Consider the following 18,119-nt stretch of genomic DNA (forward strand, 5'->3'; position numbering starts at 1 on the left):
TGAGAACTGTGTATTTATATTTTTCTTTTAAAGGACTTATTTGTGGTTATTGTGGTTATTTGGTCTAAAAATCACCTGTTTGGTCCTCAATTTTAACTGGTTTAAAATGAGGAATTAATTGTAAGCAAATGATCTCAAAACCTATTTTGTCTCTAAAATGTTATGATCTTAGATATGAGGATGACATATCAGTAGAGCTTCATCTGTTATAGATCACTGATATCTATCTCTAACATTTTTATTATGCATTATCTTATGGAACATTAAAAAAATTCATTACCAAAAAAATGTTTGAAAATATATTCTGAGAGTGTCAAACTTTAAGGAACTATATTAAAAAAAACCCTTAAAGAGTCCTTTCACCCTCTCCAACTCTTACTCCTTCATTAGAGTAAATCTAGTTCAAGGTTGATTTGTTCCTTATATATAGTCCATTTCCTCTATGTTCATATTCATATGTATACACATATATATAGTTTTTCATTTTCCTAGCTATATCTTTTGCTCTGTTGAATCTTTTTTGTTGCAATGTTCCTAAAGATCTTCCCATAAGTATAAATATTTTAATCTCATTATTTTTAATGATTGCATGATATTCCATAGTGTGGTTATATACTACTTTATTTAACTACTACTCTATTGGTAGATATTATATAATTCTTTATTTGTTGCTATTTTGAATAACTGTAGTGAAATATATTATATAGTATATTCCTCTGTATATATATGTATAAGTATTTCTATTCAGTAGATTTCTTGATGGAAGTATAATTGCTGGTCTAAAGATACAAACTTTTGAAATTTTGTTGTGTATTACCAAATTGTCTCCTAAAGGTTTTTTTAATCACTTAATATTCCTACCCACAGAGTAACTAAGATATTTCCTTCCTTGCATCCTTTTCAACTCTGGATACTCACAATACTTTTAATTTCTTAAGAGTTGTGGAATAAAATCTTGCCATTTTTGACAACCATGGGTGGGCTTAGACGATATTGTGCTAAGTGATTTAATATCTTATTATTTTATCATTGAATTTTTATTAAAGTTGTTTATTTCTGCCTTACTCCCTTACTTGCCATATTTGTTTATTTTCTTGGTATTTTAAAGAATAAACTTTGCTTTATAGAACAATTAACTTTATTATAATTATTGTTTTTGCATTTTATTTTTTAATCATTGTGTTTATTTTTTTATTTCTGTACTACTGTATTTATATGATTACTTTTTATTGTAGCTTTAATCTGTATTATTTTTTAGTGAATATATTAAGGCTGCAGTCTCATTTTGGTCACTCTCCTAAAAATATATGTAATGCTTTTTTACTTTCCTCTTAAGACCTCTACACTGAAATAGGATGTGATTTATGAAAATTTAGCTATAGTTACTTTAAGGTGCTTCCAAAATCCTGTTTGAAAATAGGTGTGTAAAAAATAAGTATTATTCTTGAAAAATGTTGTAAATCAAAAGATAATATAAATTTCCTTATTCATTCCAAAAACTAGTAGCTTTTCTTATTAGTAATGAGTCTCTTATTTGTTTCTAACTATATATCTGAACCGCAGTTTATATATTTTTATTTTATTTTTAGTAAGACAGTATATATTTACTGATGAGATTTAAATCCTCATGTCATATATCTTATAACTAGGGAAGGATATAATAAGTATACAGTACCAAAATTCTTTAACATATCAATGAAGTATAGTGACAGTTACTTATTTTAAATCATTTTACTGTTCAAATACATATTTAAGTTAGGCTAAAGCTAGCATTTGGTTGTACCAGGAGAGAGATTGTAAGGCTTAATGTCCTTAGCACTTTAGACCCAGTTGGAATGTTTCTTTGACTATCTTGAATAATACTTTTCTATTATGAGCAGTTAAAATCATTTTTAAAAAGCTATGGATTATAATTCTTAAACATGTTTTTAATTGAATCTAGAGTATCTGTTTCATAAATTTGTATTTCTGTATGAGTAATATTTAACTTATTCAACATAAATTCTGCACTCCATAGAGTTTCAGTGGTGAACAAAAATTCAGAAAGCACATTAACTCTAAATCAATGAGCTACATTTCTTGAGATTTAATGGTATAATCTAAGGATGTAACCAATTTCATATTATAGTGAAAGGTTTTTGGGGGTTCATCACATTAACACTACCTGCTATACTTTCTCTCATACTGATTTTGTTGTTGTGTTGGTGACAACAGTATGGCAATAATAGGCTCTTGAAATGGAGGCTAGAATTGTTGGTATTCATATCACATTGAAGTGAAAGAAACTTGATTTGAAACCAAAAGTGATTGACTTGTTTTGTAGCAGAAAAATCAGACTTTTAATTAACTAAACCAAATGGAGAAGGCTGCTTAGCAGTTTCAGTTTAGATTACTGGCTGTCATTCTTTTTTTAAGAGATCAGAAATGTTTATTTTAATAACCTAAATATTTTAGACAATTATAGGTTAAGTGACATATTTACTTCCCCAAAACTTATGATTACATTAAAACTGTGTACAAGATAGTGTATAATTTTGTCATCTCAGTTTATTGTTTGGAATAGGTACAAAATAATGGAAATTATTGGATAATAAAATAATTTCCAACTATACTAAGTGTGAGGGTATAGAAAAGGATTGGAAGGTGGATTGAGAGAGAATATATTCTTATTGTTTTCCCTTTCTCATGGAGGTATTATCTAAAAGTGATCTGAAATGGTATAGGAATACTATCTGGTGAGGTATAAATAGAGGTTTTTCACATAAAAACCTTGTAAGTTTATGTCTATGCAGCTCACCTAGCTACCCTCTCCAAAAGCATTTACAAGTTTTTAAAAATTTAGATGAATATTATGTTTTAAAAATAAAATAGCAATAGCATCACATGAATGTATTTATCTTACAAATGATTTAATTTAGATTCGGATATTTTTTCCTATCGAAAATTTTTAATAATAAAAACGTGGATACCTATTGGATGAGATTAAAGACAGCAGTGTGAGAGGTGAGACAGAGAATTCCTCCTAAAAACACATATAATATGAAAATATAATTAATACAACTAATCCTGAAAGAGCAACAGGAAAGAAGGCTGCACCAGACTGCATACACCTGGAGAAAAGAACAGACCTCACGAAACAGGGTAACGTACCAAAGCTGTGGCCTGGAGGGACCCAAGCCCTTCTTCCACACTGGCTTACCAGCTGGAGGAAGAGAAACAGAGCCAGGAGGGAGTGGAGGCCTGGGACTGCTCAACATGTAGCCCTGGAGATCTGCATGGGGAGCAATAACCTACATTGTGTGGTGCTCTGGTGATTAATCGGGTTGGAAAGCTAAGACAGGCAGAGTACCTGGAGAGACTGAGATTTCAGCTGCTTGTGGAAAACAGGGATCCATATCCTGCTGATCTGGGTGAGCAGTCTGAGAGACTTCCTAAAAGTGATAGGGCTGCTAAAGGGGCAAAGATTTCCCAGAGCTTACCAGTCAGGAGAAAGGACAGGTAGACAAAATTGTCCAGATGCACGAGGCCAGCAGGTTGGGAACTTTCATAATCCTCAGGCACTCCATCCTCCTGGCTGGCTACCCAGCTCCAAGGCTACCCACCATGATACGCAGCCTGCTGTACCTTCCTCTCGGCCAGCCAGCACTGGCTCCCAAACCAGCAATCCCTGCCCTGACCTCAGGCTAGCCAAAGGGAAGCCCTGCCTACAGCAGATACAGATGCAAAGCATAGAGGCTTACACTTGTGTGTTTGACCCACTGGTTCTGACAGTGGAGACAGGCATAGCAGCCGGGAAGCAGGAAACAGCTCTTTCCTCCAACCAGGCACCAACACTGCTCCCCTGCAACATGCAACATCACTCCAGGGACTGAGCAGTCCCAGAGAGTAGAGCTTCTGGGCACTAGAGGGTGCCAAATAAAAATGTGAAATGTCAAAAGAACCTGGTTCAAACCAAATCGTACAAACACAAGAAAAAGAATAAAATGAAACTGATCTCAGCAATCTTCCTGAAAGAGATTTCAAAATAAAAATCATAAACATGCTTATGGATGTATAGAAACATATTTAAGAACTCAGACATGAATTCTGCTCAGACACCCAATTATTAAGGAAAGTAATGGAGGGTTCTAAAAGAACATTAAATACAGTGGAGAAGATGATAAATGAAACAGAAATTAGAGAAGAGGAATAAAAAGCTGATGCAGAGAAAGATAAAAGGAAGGGCAAGAATGAAAGAATATTGAGAGAACTGTATGACCAATTCAAATGGCACAATATTCGTGTTATAGGGATACCAGAAGAAGTAGAGAGAGAAAAAGGGATAGAAAGTGTTTTTGAGGAGGTAATTGCTGAAAACTTCCCCAATCTGTGGAAGGAGATAGTCTCTCAAGCCATGTAGGTACACAGGTCTCCCAACACAAGGGACCCAAGGAAGACAACACCAAGACATATAATAATTAAAATGGCAAAGGTCAAGGATAAGGACAGACTTAAAAGCAGCCAAAGAGAGAAAAAAGACCACATACAAAGGAAAACCCATCAGGCCATCATGAGCCTTCTCAGCAGGAACCCTAAAGGCCAGAAGGGAGTGGCATGATATATTTAATGCAATGAAGGAGAAGGACCTTGAACCAAGAATACTCTATCTGGCAAGATTATCATTTAAACTTGAAGGAGGGATTGAACAATCTCCAGATAGGCAAAATCTGAGAGAGTTTACCTCCCACAAACTGTCTCTACAGTTTTGGAGGGCTGCTAAGGCTAAATGGCTGTCACCAGGGGTAATAAAACCAGAGTAAAGAAAGTAGAGCAGTTAATTACTAAGAAAATGCAAAATTAAATCGAATACCCCCATAGTCAGTGAAAGAATAGACAAAGAGTACAGAATTAGATACCTAATATATAAAGAATGGAGGAGGAAGAAAAAGAAAGAACCTTGAGATTGTGCTTGTAATAGCATACTAAGTGAGTTAAGTTAGACTCATACATACTAAGGAAGTTACCCTTGAACCTTTGGTAACCATGAATCTAAAGCCTACAATGGCAATAAGTACATACCTATAGATAATCACCCTAAATGTAAATGGCTTGAATGCACCAATCAAAAGACATAGAGTCACTGAATGGATAAAAAAGCAAGACCCATCTATATGCTGCCTACCAGAGACTCACTTCAAACCCAAAGACATACACCGACTAAATGTGAAGGGATGGAAAAAGATATTTCATGCAACTAATAGGGAGAAAAAAGCAGGAGTTGCAGTACTTGTATCAGATAAAGTAGACTTCAAAACAAAGTCACAAGAGACAAAGAAGGACATTACATAATGATAAAGGGGTCAGTCCAACAAGAGGATATAACCATTACAAATACCTATGCACCCAACACAGGAGCATCTACGTATGAAAAACAAATACTAACAGAATTAAAGGGGGATATAGAAGGCAATGCATTCATTCAAGGAGAGTTTAACGCTCTACCCATTCCAAAGGACAGATCAACCAGACAGAAAATAAGAAAGGAGGCATTGAACAACATATAAGAGCAGATGGACCCAGAATACACATTCTTCTCAAGCACACATGGATCATTTTCAAGAATAGAGCATATACTAGGCCACAAAAAAGCCTCTGTAAATTCAGAAAGATTGAAATTGTACCATCCAGCTTCTCAGACCACAAAGGTATGAAACTAGAAATAAATTACATAAAGAAAACAAAAAAGCCCACAAACATATGGAGGCTTAATAACATGTTCCTAAATAATCAATGGATAAATGACCAAATAAAAACAGAGATCAGGCAATATAAGGAGACAAATGACAGCAATAATTCAACATCTCAAAATCTGTGGGACACAGCAAAGGCTGAGCTAAGAAGTAAGTGTATTGCAATAGAGGCCTACCTCAGGAAAGAAGAACAATTCCATATGAACAGTCTAAACTCACAATTAACAATATCTGAAAAAGAAGAACAAATGAGGCCCAAAGTCAGTAGAAGGAGGTACAGAATAAAGATTAGAGCATAAATAAATAATCAAGAAGAATAAATCAATAGAAAGAATCAATGAAAGCAGTAGCTGGTTCTTCAAGAAAATAAACAAAATAGATAAACTCCCAACCAGACTTATCAAGAAAAAAAGTCTACACACATAAACAGAATCAGAAATGATAAAGACGAATCACTATGGACACCACAGAAATCCAAAGAATTATTAAAGAATACTATGAAAACTTATATGCTAGCAAACTGGATAGCCTAGAAGAAATGGACAACTTCCTAGAAAAAGACAACCTTCCAAGGCTGATCCAGAAAGAAACAGAAAATCTGAACAGACAAATCACAAACAAAGAAATTAATTGGTAATTAAAACCTACCCAAGAACAAAACCCCTGGACTACATGGATTCACTGCTAAATTTTCTCATTTAGAGAAGACATAATACCCATTCTCCTTAAAGTTTTCCAAAAAATAGAAGAGGAGGGAATACTTCCAAACTCATTCTATGAAGCCAGTATCACTCAAATACCAAAACCTGGCAAAGACACATCAAAAAAAGAAAACTAAAGACCAATATCTCTGATGAACATAGATGCAAAAATACTCAACAAAATATTAGCAAACTGAATTTAAAAATACATCAAGAAGATCATACACCATGATCAAGAAGGATTCATCTCAGGGAGGCAAGGATGATACAACATTTGAAAATACATCAGCATCATACACCACATCAGAAAAAAGAAGGACAAAAACTACATGATCACTTCCGTAGATGCTGATAAAGGATTCGACAAAACTCAACATCCATTCATGATAAAAAATCTGAACAAAATGGGTATAGAGGGTAAGTACCTCAACATGATAAAGGCCATATATGACAAACCCACAGCCAATATCATACTTAACAGCGAGAAGCTGAAAGCTTTTCCTCTAAGATCAGGAACAAGTCAAGGATGCCTACTCTCCCCACTTCTATTCAACATAGTACTGGAGGTCCTTGCCATGGCAATCAGAAAACACAAAGAAATAAAAGGCATCCAGATTGGCAAGGAAGAAGGCAAACTGTCCCTGTTTGCAGATGACATGATATTTTACATAAAATACCCTAAAGAATCCACTCCAAAGCTACTAGAACTAATATCTGAATTCAGCAATGTTGCAGGATACAAAATTAATACACAGAAATCTGTTGCATTCCTGCATATACACTAGCAGAAAGAGAAATCAGGAAAGCAATTCCATTTACAATTGTGTCAAAAAGAATAAAATACATAGGAATAAACCTAACCAAGGAAGTGAAAGACCTATACCCTGAAAACTACAAGACACTGATGAGAGAAATTAAAGAAGATACCAATAAATGGAAACACATCCTGTGCTTATGGATAGGAAGAATTAATATTGTCAAAATGGCCATCCTGCCAAAAGCAATCCATAGATTCAATGCTATCCCTATCAAAATACTGACATCATTCTTCAATGAACTGGAACAAATATTTCTAAAATTTATATGGAACCACAAAAAAACCCTGCGTATTCAAAGCAATCCTGAGAAGGAAGAATACAGCAGGGGGTATCTCGCTTCCCAACTTCAAGCTCTACTACAAAGCCACAGTAATCAAGACAATTTGGTACTGGCACAAGAACAGACCCATAGACCAGTGGAATCGAATAGAGAGTCCAGATATTAACCCAAGCATATATAGTCAATTAATATATGATAAAGGAGCCATGGACATACAATGGGGAAATGACAGCCTCTTCAACAGCTGGTGTTGGCAAAACTGGACAGCTACATATAAGAGAATGAAACTGGATTATTGTCTAACCCCATACACAAAAGTAAACTCGAAATGGATCAAAGACCTGAATGTAAGTCATGAAACCATAAAACTTTTAAAAGAAAACATAGTCAAAATTCTCTTGAATATAAACATGAGCAACTTCTTCATGAACATATCTCCCTGGGCAAGGGAAACCAAAGCATAAATGAACAAGTGGGACTATATCAAACTAAAAAGCTTCTGTACAGCAATGAACACCATCAGTAGAACAAGAAGGCCTCCTACAGTATGGGGGAATATATTCATAAATATCATATCCAATAAGGGGTTGACATCCAAAATATATAAAGAGCTCACGCACCTTAACAAACAAAAAGCAAATAATCCAATTTAAAAATAGAGCATCTGAACAGACACTTCTCCAAAGAAGAATTCCACATGGCCAACAGGCACATGAAAAGATGCTCCACATTGCTAATTATGAGGGAAATGCAAATTAAAACCACAGTGATATCACATCACACCAGTTATGATGGCCAACATAGAAAAGACTAGGAACAACAAATGCTGGCAAGGATGTGGAGAAAGGAGAACCCTCCTACCCTGCTGGTGGGAATGTAAGCTAGTTCAACCATTGTGGAAAGCAGTATGGAGGTTGCTCATAAAACTAAAAATTGAAATACCATTTGACCAGGGAATTCCACTCCTAGGAATTTACCCAAATAATTTAATTTCTCAGATTCAAAAAGACACATGCACCCCCTTGTGTATTGCAGCACTATTTACAATAGCCAAGATATGGAAGCAACCTAAGTGTCCATCAGTAGATGAATGAATAAAGAAGATTTGGTACATATACACAATGGAATACTATTCAGCCATCAGAAAGAAACAAATCCTACCATTTTCAACAACGTGGATGGAGCTGGTGCATATTATTATGCTCAGTGAAATAAGCCAGGTGGAGAAAGACAAGTACCAAATGATTTCACTCATTTTTGGAGTATAACAAGGAAGCAAAACTGAAGGGACAAAACACCAACAGACTCACAGACTCCAAGAAGTTACTAACGGTTACTAAAGGGGAGGGGTGGGGGTGGATTGGTGGCGGCAGGGGGGAGGGTGAAGGAGATTGAGAGGTATTATGATTGGCACACATGGTGTGGGGGAGATCATGGGGAAGACAGTGTTGCACAGAGAAGGCAAATAGTGACTCTGTGGCATCTTACTACACTGATGGGCAGTGACTGCAGTGAGGTGTTGGGGGACACAATAATATGAGTGAATGCAATAATCACATTTTTTCATGTGAAACCTTCATAAGAGTGTATGTCAGTAATACCTTAATAAAATAAATAAATTAAAAAAGTGGAAGTTATCTGGTTGGGTGTTTTGAAATTTTAAAACCTTTGGATATTAACATGAATTTTGATAATTTAGATAATTTTCTTCTGATTATGTACTTTGAAAGTTTTAATATTATATCTTACTCTTTAGGTTTTCTGAAAGTATAGTTGAATGTATGCAGAATTGTTTATTATAATGGTTTAACTTAAAGCACAAATGCAAGGAGTCAAGTTCTACACTATATCAATTTCTTCAGGATTAAAGTAAGACTTCTTCATATGGCAGCATATAACGTATACATTTCACTGAATGTATTTGAAAGCAATGAGTATTGTAGAGTAGAAATAAAAGGAATGACTTAATTATACTTTCTATGCTTCTAAGTCTCTGAGAATCATGGGGTTTATAGAAAACTTTTGAAATAAATGTCCTTTCCAATGTCAGGTAGTGTCTCGGTTTACTGTAAAGCAGATAATTAGTGTTTGTCACCTTTTAAGACTCACAATGTTCCAGACACTGTGTAAGTAAGTGTCTTACATACAGTGGTTTTTAATTCTTCCAACTATCCTATTATATAAAGGTAGAAACCAATATTTGCAGCTTGTAACCTTTCTTTAAGTTACTCAGTTGTAGAGGATGTTGAACTGGGATTCAAACCCATTCTGCTTGAAGTTGAAGCCCTCTTGCTAATAGGATATGGGTGAAACAAAGTGGGACTGTGAAATGAAACAAAGTTGACTTTAAGATCCCCTCATATCATATAATTCTACTCCAATAGTTCCACTCTTTTTGAATATTTACTATAGTGTGTGGGATGGCCCAGTATGGAGTGTGTGCCTGACCCAAATAACACCTATTGGTCTACTATCTCTTACTGAGTTTTCTTCATTCAGCCAGTTAATTATCTTGATGACACACAGAGCTTTTCAGTTTATGTATTCCCTTGATTCCAAGTGTAATGAGATGAGTTCACATTGAATTAAAATACCCAAATTTTCTGATCTGATAAGCAGTGTAGATCAAAGATACTAGTGGTACAAAATATTTTCCAACTCTGGATATTGACAGGTTTTTTTTTGGTGTGGGGTGGTGTTTTTAAAATAAGCATTCAGAAAATCCTTAACTTGATTTTTTTCATTCTTAATTTTACTTTAATTGGAAATGTATTCTGTCTTAGTACTGATTATATATTTTACATTTGCTCTTGAATTGTCATTTTCCTACATTATAATATTATTGTTAAATACAGGTAAAAGAATTCATTGGTACAGCTGGTCAACCAGACAGCTGCCATAAACAGGTTTTTCTGCTCTCTCTAGATTAAAAATCATGGAAGGTGATCCTGATTGTCCTGTCTTAGGTCATAAGGCTTCCCTTGTACCATTATCTGTGGAACAATATAATGTGATTGTCCCAATTATGATTGTATGCTTATCCTAATGTCAGGATATCTTCTGATACCAGAAAACAGAGAGTAGGGTAACCACCTTTACCCTTTTATTATACTGTGTGGCTATTTTTTGTCAGCATTTTGGAGTTTTGCCTAAGTAATGATTGACAATTAGCTCACTGACTCCAGTGGATAATCTGAAAATTATAGAGTGGCAGGGCCTTGTCTTCTCTCCATTAATGCTAGAGACTACATTATTCTTCCTCAGGTGTAAAGAAGAAGTGGAGAAATGTACTAATACTGTGTGTGTATATATATATATATGTGTAATAAAGAATTGCCAATATTAAATGATAAAGCCTCAAAGTAATACATTTATTGTCTTATTTATCTTAAACATTATTTCTTAGCCTTAGATGAGAGATGCTAATATCATTTTAAATATCCATTTTTTTTTAAAGTAAGCATCTTTGTGGCTTATCCAACTAGTCACCGTTCAGTCCCAAACCTGAATTCTCACCTAATAGCTAAGAACACTACACATCTTCCCAAATGACATGCTTTGCTTTGTACAACTTTAAGTCACATGGTAACTGTTTCGTGCACATGGTAGTTTTGTTGTACCTTTTTTTTTTTCAACACCTGAATGATGGCCATCTGCTAGCAGTTTTTGTATTTTGAGGATGTTTTTTCTTTTGTTTATTCATTTGATTGTGTTATAGTTGTGAACACATGCTTGTTTTTTATGTATTCACCTATAGGTATTTATTGAGTACTTGCTGTATGTATATACAAACATATACAACATATACTTGTATAAAATAAATTCTTCTTTTGTATTGTGTTATTCAAGACACTGGATATTTCCAACAGAGAGGTGATTTTCTTGCAGACAAGCAAGGAGATAACTTGCTTTTAGTGTTCACAGGAGGGTTTTTTTTTTGTATGTACTTTTGCATCAGAATTTTTGTATCAAAATATCCTTATTTGATATTAAGTTAATACCTCTGTAGGTTTATAATCATATACACATTAGATATAAATGGAGTATTTATACAATGTGGGAAAAGCTACATAAAAAGTTTAAATTAGAGTTTTGTAGGAAAGTTGGTGCTTGGTTAGATGGTTTCTTTTTGTTAGTAAACACATTTTTTATACATATATAGACATTATATAAATTAATTTTACAAAACTACAAAATATACCTAAGGAAAAATAAAACAAAAATAACTTGTAACTGCAAAAATAAATCACTTATAAATTTTTGATATTATTTTTCCAATATTTTTGCAGATATATATCCATATGTTTATATATATATATATATATATATATATATATATATATATGTGTATATATATATATATATATATTCTATCTCCTACAGTATGGACTATGCTTTATATTTTGATTTGAATATTATTCATGATACTCTCGAACATTTAGGTTGTTTCAGTTTTTTCTTCATTATAAACAATCTTTCAGTGAATATCCTTATTTTTTACCTAAGAGCATGTTTATGATCCATTTGCATAAATTTCTAGAAATGAAAGTTCTTGATTTAGGGGCATATAGAATGTTCAGGAGCATATAAACATAAATAATGTCCAATTAAATATTGCTAATTAACAGATTGATCTGATTAGTAATGACTAACTCAAACCTCACAATTGGATTTTAGCTAATTAAAAAATCTGTTTTTTTAAATGAGACAAATACTTTGATTAATCCTTAGCAATTCTCTAAAAATTTTAATACTTTCTCTATCCTTCCATCCCCAACTTAGAAATGTCCTATGTAGATACCATATGAATAGTAATTTCTTATAATGATAAACATAGATAATCTGAAGACAATCAGATTTTGTGAACTGAAATTTAAGGACTATGTTTTCCAAAAACATAAATTTAGAAAAAGCAGTATAATACCTATTATTCTTTCCAGGTTGATCAGTTGATGTTTGCTCTGCATTTTGTTCGAGGCATGCATCCTGAACTTTTTCAAGAAAATGTAAGTGGAAGTAAAGGAGGAAAATATGAAGAGTTACATAGAAATGTGGTAATGGGTGGATTTATGATTAGATTATAAATGCCTTTAGAAATGATATGACAATTATTAAATTTTACTGTTAGACATTTAGGGTAGGGGGCTGATTTCCATTCCTACTCTCCTCTGGGTAAGCCTGGTATTCTGAAGTGATGGTAAGAAAGAGAAAGAAGTCTAGTTTACCGTGCTGCCTAGATTTTTCTGAACCCAAGTCCACTTATCCAGGACACCTTTTTATTTTCCTGGTTGAAGTAGTGGAACTGATAAATACAAAAAGGGAAATAGTATGGGTATACAACTATATTACTTATTACCTCCACTGACTTGATCAGAGTCAGCAGGTGAAGCAAGAGAGTAGTTAGTTCTCAAAACTTCCCTGAGCAGGTCTATGTTAATCTTTCTATGTACAATTTATCTTCTTTATGACTTCTTTTTTGGTCTGCCATATATATATAACCCCCTCTCAAAGTTGAAAACGACCTCCTTCAAGCTAAAGTTAGCTAATCCACCTCTGGTGTGCTTCTAATGGTAAAAATACATATATCTGTAAGTAATTTTTCTCATAATTATGCCATCATCATTAAGTGAGAGTCCAGTAGCCAGAGTGGGAGAGAGTAGTATATGGAGTGTGCAACTTTGATCTAGTAACCTGTAAGTCTATTTGGTCAGATTTAAATTGTATTTCAGGTACCCTTCATTGAATAGTTAAAATAATTCTACATACCTGTGGTCTTTCTTTGTTTCTGCCTAATTCCACATGCTGTGGCCAACATGTGTAGTTTTTTCTCAGTTTATTCACTTAACTCCTTTACCAGTACTAGTAACTGTGATGCCTGTACCTTCTATATAATGCTTTTCACCATAATCAATATGTTCTGCATAAGACTTAAATTCCCAGTTTTCCCCTCCTGGAATATATAAATGAACTAGCATTGGCAAAGGAGAGCATTTTTCCCTGAGTGCTGTATAGTAACAGTAATTATTCCTATTTATTTGTGACTTGTGTAATTTCAGTGAGAAGTGAATGATCAGGGTGAATAGAGGCAGGAAGTATATTGCTTTGTGATTTTTTCACATTGCTCTCAAATCTTAATATATCTTGCTTTATTTGCTGACCAGTGTGTAACAAATAATATGGTAGCACCCATTATTATCTGATGGGGGAATCCAGGGTGAAGAAAGAGTTTCTTGGAGTACTAGATTCCATAACACTTGATCAATCTTTAATGGATTAATAAAAAAAGGAATAATGTTAGTCTTCTCCCAATCTGCTGGGAAAGATAAGTTAATGGAAGCACTTTTTTCTATTTTTTCCCAACATACACAAATTTTAAAATTTGGTGTACCTTTTTGCTTATATTTTAGTGAGGAATAGCACAGAATAAGACAAAAGGTAGTGACAAATGCTAATTGAATGTGACCATTAAGATTTTCTATGTTGAGAAATACATATATATGCATATATAGAGTTAAATGTAGTTAATTTTTTGCTTTATTAAAATTATTCCTAGTAGATTTGTTATTAATGTTTTGTGTTAGTGCATGAAATCATTCTTATGTTAATGGTGTACAAGAAGTAGGAAAATGTGAAAGGAATTTTATATTTTTCATGTCCCTGGAAAGCTGCATTGTAAGTTATCTTATAGGGAAATTAAGAAAAATTTTTACTGGTTAGTATATATAACTTTTGTATTACTCCTATTTCTGTTCAATAGGAATGGGATACATTTACAGGCGTGGTTGTTGGAGACATGTTCCGGAAAGCTGTAAGAATAATAAAATTATTTCACTCTTATGGAAAATAGTTATAGCTTTGATTTTATGACTTCAAATTGCTTCAGGGGAGTTTTAAACTATTGTTGAAATTATACTTTAGTTAGAAGTATATGACCTTGCTTTTATTGCCCTACTATAAAATGGACCAATATATGTTTTTTGGCCTTGAAGACAAATATTATTTTGAGAGTAAATTAATTAAATACTAAGATATTAATAGTTTATTTTTTCTATATATATATATATATATATATATGTATATTTTGATTCTAAGAAAATCAAACTTTGTATTATAACTAGAAATTTTTCTATATAACAAGTTTAAAAACTACTTTTTAAAACTTTTGATAATTTCATTCAAATTTAACTTTTTATTTAATAATTTTCTATTGAACATGTAATGGGCAATATTATTCCTCAAAGCAACATAACCAAACTTTAATGTAAGACCTAGTTACATATGAAATATAGGATATAAAGTAAAATTATATATTTTTTATGGAATTTCCATATTACACTTGAGTTTTTCTGAAATTTCACAAAAGATTAAGCTCAAGGAAAATGACTGTAATATTTGTATAAATGGTTATCTACACCTTATATTTAATTCTATAATAGGGACTTGTAAAATATATAAAAATAAAGAAATAATGCATGGAATTTTCTTTAAAATAATATTAATTAAATTAGCTCTCATTTGTTAAATTTTTTTGTGTGAATTTTGCCATATATACCAAATAATTGTTCTTATTAAACGAGAATTTGCCCTTATTAAAGAAAATAATTGCTCATTTTAAAGGACTCTCAACAAAGAATACGTGATCAACTTCCATCTTGGATACATCAAGAAAGAAGCTGGGCAGTGGCAACTTTAAAGGTATTCCTTTTCTATTTGAGGGATATTTTAAGCTTTTTGTATATTTGAGTCATTTCTGTTTATATTTTTATGTGGTACTTATTCATACTCAGTGTTGGTATTTCTGTATGACATGAAATTTCCAGGTAAAAGAATATCAAATAATCATTGTGATTAGTCTTTTAATTAATAATTAGTTAAGTCTTCATTGAACATATACATGTTGAGTCTATATTTGAAGCCGTTAGCAAATATAAAGATAAGAAAGAATGCACAGTCTTTTTTATAGAATAATTCAGGATCATAATGAGATGTAGTACAGTACTTTGTTGAAAATAATTTGAAATTGAAGCTCTTTTTCTCATTTCCATCACCTTTTAGACATCTCTCATGCTCAGCTCTTCTCTGTTCTTGCCACCACTGCCCCAGGTCTGGCTCTCGTCACTCGAGCGGACCTCTCTGTAGAGCCCCCTGCTTCTGACCTCCTACCTCTCCATCTTATTATATCCTTCAGTTATGCTGTGGTTAGGGTCCTATTTAAAACTTTTAAATACCCTCAACAAACAAAATCTAGGACCAGATGACTTCATAGGTGAATTCTACCAAACATTTAAAGAAGAGTTAATACTTTTTTTTCAAACTGCTGTAAAAAATTGAAAAGGAAAGAATGCTTCCAAACTCACTTTGAGGCCAGACCATGGAATGGCAGTAGACTGGTATCAAAACCAAGGATACCACAAAGGAAAAATTACAGACCATTATCCCTGATGAACATAGATCAAAAGTCCTCCACAAAGTATTAGCAAACCAAATTCAAAAATATAGTAAAAGAATTATTCACTACAGCCTAGTGGGGTTTCTTCAGGGATGCAAGGATGGTTCAATACACACACCAGTCAATCTGAAGTACCACATTAACACAAGGAAGGACAAAGACCATATGATTATCTCAGTAGATGCAGAAAAAGCATTTGGCAAAATTCAATATCCGTTCATAATAAAAACAGTAAATGAGTGGGTATAGAGGGAACATACCTCAATATAATTAACACCATATGTGACAAAGCCACAGCTTACATCATACTCAAAGGTGAAAAGCTTAAAGATTTACCTCTAAGGTCAGGAACAAAACAAGCATGTCCACTGTCACCACTTTTATTCAACAGTACTGGAAGCCTAGCCACAGCAATCTGTTAAGAAAATAAATAAAGGCATCTAAATTGGTAAAGAAGTTGAATTTTCATTCTTTGCAAATAACATGGTAGTGTGCATAGAAAACCCCAAAGATTCCACCAAAAACTGTTAGAACTAATACATGAATTCAGTAAAATTGCAGAATACTAAATCAATATTCAGAAGTCTTTTGCATTTCTTTTTACTAATAACAAACTACCAGAAAGAGAAATCAGGAAAACAATCCCATTTATAATTGTATCAAAAAGAATAAAATATCTAGACATAAATTTGACCAAGGAGGTGAAGGACCAGTACTCTGAAAACTATAAGATATTGAGCAAAGAAACTGAAGGCAATATTGGAAAGCTATTCAATGCTCACGGATTGAAACAATTAATATTATTAAAAATGGCCATACTACCTAAAGTAATCTATAGATTCAGTATAATCCCTATCAAAATACCAATGGTTATTTTTCACAGAACTAGAGCAAATAATCCCAAAATTTGTATAGAATCACAAAAGAACCTGAATAGCCAAAGGAATCTTGAGAAAGAAGAAGTATCACAATCCCTGATTTCAACCTGTAATTCAAAGCTATAGCAATCGAAACAGTATGGTACTGGTACAAAAATAAACCCACAGATCAATGGAACAGAATAGAGAGCCCAGAAATAAACCAACACTTATATGATCAATTAATATATGACAGGAGGCAAGAGCATACAAAGGGGAAAAAAGACAGTCTTTTCAATAAATGTTGTTGGGAAAACCGGACAGTGACATGCAAAAGAATGAAACTGGATCACTGCCTTACACTAAACACAAAAAATAAACATAAAATGGATTTAAGACATAAATATAAGATTGAAGCCAGAAAACTCTTTAAAATAAAGTAAACTCTTGAACGTTGGCATCAGCAATTTTTTTCTGGATATGTCTACCAAGGTAGGGGAACTAAAGAAAAAATAAACAAGACCATATCCAACTAACAAGCTTCTTTCTGCACAGCAAAGGAGACCATCAACAAAATGAAAAGGTAACCTACTGAATGGGAAGATATATTCATAAGTGATATATTAGGGGATTAATATCCAAAAATATATAAAGAACTCACACACTCATCACTGAACAAATCCAATTAAAAAATGGGCCAAGGACCTGAGTAGACATTTTTCCAAAGAAGACATATAGATGGCCGATAGACACAGGAAAAGATGTTCAATATTACTAATCATCAGAGAAATGCAAACCAAAACCCCAATGATTTATCACCTCATTCCTGTCAGAATTGTTGTTTTCAAAAGATAAGAAATAACTTTGGTGCAGCCATTATAGAAAACAGTATGGAGGTTTCTCAAAATACTAGAAGTAGAAATACCATATGACCCAGTAATTCCAGTATGAGTATTTACCTGAAGGAAAAAAATTACTAATTCAAAAGATATATGTACCTCCATGTTTATTGTGACTTTATTTACAATAGCAAAGAAAATGGAAGCAACCTAAATGTCTATTGATAGGTGATTGGATAAAGAAGATGTGGTACATATATGCAATAGAATAATGGAATATTACTCAGCTACAAGAAAGAATGAAATCTTGCCATTGTGGTAACATGGATGGATCCTAAGGGTATTATTCTAAGTGAAATAAATCAGACAGAGAAAGACAAATAGCATATCATTTCAATTATATGTGGAAATTAAAAGATAAAATAAATGAATAGATAAAACAGAAG

The 18,119-nt window shown here is 33.1% G+C and overlaps 1 protein-coding gene across 2 annotated transcripts in view; it reads left to right on the forward strand.

Annotated features, from left to right (window-relative positions):
• Positions 1-18,119, forward strand: part of DYNC2H1 (dynein cytoplasmic 2 heavy chain 1) — a 330,688-nt gene that overhangs the window by 164,337 nt on the left and 148,232 nt on the right. For both annotated transcript variants that reach the window (XM_057490362.1, XM_057490363.1), the window contains 3 exons: positions 12,469-12,534; positions 14,286-14,336; positions 15,146-15,223. In XM_057490362.1, the coding sequence (XP_057346345.1) occupies positions 12,469-12,534; positions 14,286-14,336; positions 15,146-15,223 (195 nt within the window). The remainder of the gene's footprint in view (positions 1-12,468; positions 12,535-14,285; positions 14,337-15,145; positions 15,224-18,119) is intronic.

Source organism: Manis pentadactyla, chromosome 13 (assembly GCF_030020395.1).
Source record: "Manis pentadactyla isolate mManPen7 chromosome 13, mManPen7.hap1, whole genome shotgun sequence".
NCBI lineage: Eukaryota > Metazoa > Chordata > Mammalia > Pholidota > Manidae > Manis > Manis pentadactyla.